This window comes from Miscanthus floridulus, chromosome 10 (genome assembly GCF_019320115.1).
Source record: "Miscanthus floridulus cultivar M001 chromosome 10, ASM1932011v1, whole genome shotgun sequence".
NCBI lineage: Eukaryota > Viridiplantae > Streptophyta > Magnoliopsida > Poales > Poaceae > Miscanthus > Miscanthus floridulus.
Genome location: NC_089589.1, coordinates 19,755,794 through 19,761,825, shown reverse-complemented (window position 1 = coordinate 19,761,825; position 6,032 = coordinate 19,755,794). Strand labels below are relative to the sequence as shown.

At 47.6% G+C, this 6,032-nt stretch overlaps 1 protein-coding gene across 1 annotated transcript; it reads left to right on the top strand.

Annotated features, from left to right (window-relative positions):
• The first annotated feature begins 3,833 nt into the window (after window positions 1–3,833).
• Window positions 3,834–4,526, top strand: LOC136488134 (uncharacterized). Its single transcript, XM_066485161.1, has one exon. The coding sequence runs from the start codon at window positions 3,834–3,836 to the stop codon at window positions 4,524–4,526; it is 693 nt and encodes a 230-aa protein (XP_066341258.1).
• Window positions 4,527–6,032: the final 1,506 nt, after the last annotated feature.

Below are 6,032 nucleotides of genomic sequence, written 5' to 3'. Positions count from 1 at the left end.
CCAATGTGGAGTACCCCAACAAGGTGGCGCGGGTGAAGCTAGAGCTTTGGGTAAGTCTCCCTCGCACAACATTGCTCAATACGTCACATTCATTGGACTTTTCTTGAAATAATGAAGGGATACATCGCTTTTGTATGCAGACTTATTACAGATGCGAGGAGGAATTTGAGGCCAGGGCCGAGCAGGTGACTACCAAATCCTGTAAAAAACTCGTCACCGACATGCATCACGAGGCACGCATCCAGGCCATCGTAACCTACTACGGGTCAAAGCTTGGAGAGAGGAAAACCAAGAAAGACGCAAGAGAGATGCAGCTGACCCGGGAGCAGTACCTTGAGATAAATGAAGAACATCAATATTGAGATTAAGTTGGTTTAATTTGATCTTTTTATATGTCCAATACTTGATGATGTGTAGATGATTCTCTGGTGGTGCCAAACGTATCCCGAGTGCTGGGCGATGATGGTGGAGAGGTGGCTCATGGAGGAATACCTCAAGATGCACAAGGATGCCCGGGACCATCATTTGTAGATGCAAGGTCCAGCACACCATCAAGGCAGCCGCAGCCTCACCGAATACAAACAAGCATGGGTACGCGAATTCATTTATCTATTGTGATGCTCAGTTCTGCCTGATTTGTAATTCTCATGCTGTCTTTCTCGCAGTCGGCGTCACATAGTGGTCAGGCTTGCTCGGACTTCCAGGCATGGTGTATGGCCCACAAGGGCAAGGCGACGTCCGACATCTCCTTCAACTTGGAGGACCCACCTGAGGCATACACGAACCCGAGCGTCCACTCCTGCATCAGTGAGTACACTGAGGTGGCGAGGTCGCTCCATGGGTCAGACCATGATCTGAGCACCTAGGACTTCGATGGAGAGGCCGTCATGAGGGCGGGGCAAGGCAAGAAGCATGGGCGGTTCTGGCTTGGCGATGGCGTCATCGACACGGCCTCTACTCCCTCTCTCTCCCAGATCCGAGCACGGAGCACGAGCGAGAGCCTAGCCATTCGCACACGACCGACCGCTGCACAGCACCGGGTCGACGCACTCGAGGTTATTCCTATTTTACTCGTCATACATTGATCTTTACACACCTTAATTAGCTTTGCATTACTGAAATATTGGAGTGAAATATTACAGGTCCGGCTGAAACAAGAAATGAAGGAACGTCAGGAGCTGGGGGCCCAGCTAGAGACCGAGTGGGCCGAGCGGCAGGCCCAGGCGCAGAGGCTGATGGACATTATAGAGTTCCTACAAGGGCTTGGGCAACGTATGGGCTTGTCTCTGCCACCTGGGCTGTTGGTTCCACCTCTGCCTCCGCGTCCTGCAGTAGCAGCTACTCCTATGAGTATCAAAGTTTTTTACTTTCGCTTGTGCTTTGCTTGTATGGCCTCTATCGTCCTAGATTAGCTATCAAAATAATCTTGTCTCACATGCAATCTTTTCTCCTTTGTGTAGTCTCCATCTGACGGTGGTTCGAATAATCCACCTCATGCACCTCCGAATGATGCATCTGGGCCTTCACCACAGTCATAGTGGGCGAGATGAGTGCATGTTGTATTTTTTACATTTGTTGTTCACTTGGTGATGGACTTGTGATAACTTGTGATGCACTTGTGGACTTTGATGGACTTGTGGATTTATTTGGATGGACTTGAGCACTTATTATTATATATGTGATATATATTGTGATGGATGTGATATGGGCGGATGGATGTGTGGATGGATGAGATATATATGTGATGGATGAGATATATATGTGATATATGTTTGTATGAATTTATTTGTCATGATGTAATGTAAAAAAAATTAAAATTTGCCGTTTTGGGTCACTTTGCCGAGTGTTGCACTCGGCAAAGGACCCCTTTGCCGAGTGCAATGGTCACAGCACTCGACAAAGCTGGAAAAATGGGCGACCAGAAAACAGATTTTCCAGCTTTGCCGAGTGATGTGACCATAACACTTGGCAAAGAATTTTTTTTACAAAAAAAATCAAACTTTGCCGAGTGCCGGCCATAGGGCACTCGGCAAAGATTTTTTTTTTTAAATTCAAAACTTTGCCAAGTGCCAACCACAGGGCACTCGGCAAAGAAATTTTTTAAAAAAACAAAAAATCTTGGCCGAGTGTCATCCGGGTTGACACTCGGCAAATAATTTTTTTTAAAAAAAAATAAAAAATATTTGCCGAGTGCCCTATGGCTGGCACTCGGCAAAGAATTTTGTTTTAAAAAAATAAAAACACTTTGCCGAGTGCCTGCAGGGTTGGCACTCGGCAAAGAAATTTTTCAAAAAAATAAAAGCTCTTTGCCGAGTGCCTTCCGGGTTGGCACTCGGCAAAGAATTTTTTTTAAAAAAAATAAAAAAATCTTTGCCGAGTGCCTTACGGGTTGGCACTCGGCAAAGAAATTTTTTTTAAAAAAATAAAAAATCTTTGTCGAGTGCCTACAGGGTTGGCACTCGGCAAAGTGACCGTCAACGGGACCGGCGCCATGACGGTCGCTTTTCTTTGCCGAGTGTCCCCGGGGCACTCGGCAAAGCCTTTGTCGAGTGCCCGATAAAAGACACTCGGCAAAGAGGGCTTTGCCGATCAAATTTTTGCCGTGTGTTCTTTGCCGAGTGCCGCACTCGGCAAAGGCTTTGCCGAGTGCAATTTGGCCTTTGCCGAGTGCCTCAGGCACTCAGCAAAGAACCTGAATCCAGTAGTGCTTAATCGTCAATGAATAAATTAACTTTCAGAGTTGTGCTGAGTCATTTTTATTTGAGTTTGACAAAAATTTATAGAAAAAATACTAATATTTAGGACATAAAATTAGTATAGTTAAATACAACAAGGAATATATTGTCATACTATATTTTCAGTGTCATAGATTGGCTTCCTTCTTGAGTCCACGACTGCAGACAAGTTAGTCGAGTCTGCAAAGGCATCTTCCAGCGGACGCCCCACGTCAAAAGCGTTGGTGGTGGATGCGCTCTGTTGGAGCAGGCTCAGTAGCGGCATTGCTGAGCAAGATCAGATCAGGCAGCGGAGGTGGGTGAAATTTGAGTGGTGGCCTAAACCTAAACCATAAAACCTATACGAAAGAAGGCATATTTTCTTTGGAAACTAAGAATTCGAATCAGGGCACGTGCCCCCCCCCCCTCCTTGTGTACTGGATGTGCCCCTGGGCTCATCGATGATGCTCCACTGGAGCATGGCGGCGTCACTGGATACGGTGATTCTATCCCGCAATAGAGAGGTCCGGTTGATCAATAATCTAGAGGTGCCATTGCTGCCGCAACTATGGTGGTGGCCATGAACGAAACTAATAAGCTAGACATTTTTCTGGACGATCTCTGTTAGTGTAAACCTGTCAGTGTCGATGCTCAAAGCCTAATTCCGTCGAAAGGCAAGGTGGAGAAGGCGGGAGAATTCAAGTTTGAATTGTGCCAAGTCAAGCGGGAACGGCAGTTCGCGGTCACCACGTCCACTGACATGCCGTTGCCTGAAGAGTGTGTTTTGGAGCGTCTTGTATCACGTCTAGCAGTTTTATTCTCTGTGTGAGTGTGTGAGTTAGGAGCTGATGTATGCTCCCTAATGTAAGAGGTCTTGGTAAGAGTCTCAGACACTTGTATCCGTGTGTTGTACTCGTCATGGTAGAGAGCGAAAAGGGGCGTAGTCACCCTGTTGTCCTGGTGGCGGTTACCACATGTTCTTGCTGTTCTTCCACCCGATTTGATTTGTGCTCGATTCATTAGGCTAGCCACTGATATCCTTGTGTGTTTGTGATCGATTCTTGCCATCATTTGGTATCAGAGCCGGTAAAACACGCAAGATCCACCGAGAGCTTCGCCATGTCGCTGACGGTTGCTGATGGTGGTCGGGGGAGCGGTGATGGTGGGCACCGGCAGGTGTTCCCGATGCTGACAGCGACCAACTACACCAGCTGGAGTATCCGGGTGCAGGCGATCATGGAGGAGCAGGGGTGGTGGGAAGTGATGGAGCCGCCGGAGGGGAATTCGGTGGGAGCCCTGACGGAGGCGCAGACGGCGAAGGATAAGAAAGTGGCAAAGAAGAAGACGGGGAAGGAAGTGTGGGACTCTCTGAAGGCGAGGTTTGTGGGCACTGAGCGTGTCAAGGATGCACGCCTGCAGACCCTCAAGGCAGAGTTTGATGCACTGAAGATGAAGGAGGAGGAGACTGTCGATGAGTTCACCAGAAAACTAACGGTTATGTCAGTCAAGTACGGGAACCTAGGCAGGACAATGGAGGACTCGGCCATGGTGAAGAAGTTGTTCGACACCGTGCCTGATAGATTCATTCATGTCATAGCCGGGATCGAACAGTTCTATGATCTCAAAACTTTGGTGTTCGATGAAGCTGTTGGCCGACTGAAGGCGTTCAAGGAGCGAACTAGGCGGGGAGCTGGTGGGTTGTGTTCTGGTGATGGGCAGGCGTTACTCACTCAAGCTAAGTGGGAGGCACGCCAGAAGAACTCGAGTGGAGAAGGTTCTGGAGGCGAGAGGTCTTCGAGCAATGGCGGCTGAGGTCGTGGATGCGGTCGTGGTGGCGGCTAGGGAGGTCGTGGTGGACGCGGCGATGCGGGGGAAGGAAAGCACTAAGAAGCGTGACAAAAGTCACATCAAGTGTTTTAAGTGCCATTGCTATGGGCACTATGCCAACCGCTGTCCCGGTGAGAAGAAGAAGGACGAGGAGGCACACCATGCAAGGACGGTGGTGATGGAGCCAGCAGTGCTGCTCGCGGAAATTGAGGAGCAGGGACCGCTCAAGCCTACACTGTGCACTAACCTGCATACTGAAGTGATGCTGGAGGAGAAAAAAGTGTTGCCGGAGCTATACTTTGTCGGCGAGGGGGAGGTCATGAACGATGTCTGGTACCTGGACAATGGTGCCAGCAATCACATGACTGGAGATCACCACAAGTTCAGGGACATGGAACAGACTGCTACTGGCAAGGTACGGTTTGGTGATGGCTCATCAGTAGAGATAATGGGAAAGGGCTCAATTTTGTTTCAAGGGAGGATAGGTGATCAATGGGTGCTTAGAGATGTTTACTACATTCCTAAGTTAAAAAGCAATTTGATTAGTTTGGGTCAACTAACTGAAATTGGGCACTGGGTAGTGATGGATGACGATGTCATTGAGGTGTCAGAGAAAAACCCATGGAGATTGATCATGAAAGTTCAGAGAACAGGAAACAGATTGTATAAAATTGAGTTAGTGTCAGTAGAGCCAACCTGTTTTTTGAGTCATACTAGTGATGATGCTTGGTTATGGCATGGTCGTCTTGGTCATGTTAATTTTCATGCATTGAAACAAATTGTTGACAAGGATATGGTTGGGGGTGTGCCACTGATTCAACATCCAGATCAGGTCTGTCAGTCTTGTCTGACAGCCAAACAAACCAGGAAGCCTTTTCCAAGGTCAGTGTTGTGGAAAGCAGATGAACCACTTCAGCTTGTGCATGTAGATCTTTGTGGGCCCATTACTCCATCTACATTAGCAGGCAACAAATATTTCATGCTTCTAGTGGATGACTGCACTAGATGGACTACAGTGTACATGCTGAAGTCAAAGGATTAGGCTGTTGATGCTTTCATCAAGTTCAGAGCAGAGGTAGAGAAGAGCTCTAGCCATGAGATCAAGATTCTTAGATCAGATAGAGGTGGAGAATTTCTAGCTAGTTCCTTCCAAAATGTGTGTGAATAGGCTAGGATCAAACATCAGTTTACAGCACCTTACACTCCACAGCAAAATGGAGTGGTTGAGAGGAAGAACAGGTCTGTGATGGAGATGGCTAGATCCCTGTTGAAGAGCATGGAAATCCCTGGGATATTCTGGGTAGAAGTTGTTAGGCATTCAGTGTACCTGCTAAACAGACTTCCAACAAAGTCCATGGGGTACAGAACACCATATGAGGGTTGGAATGGAAGAAAACCTCATCTGGGGCATGTAAGAATTTTTTGTTGCAAAGGACATGTGAAAGTTGTGGGGACACATCTAAAAAAACTTGATGATAGAAGCATACCAAT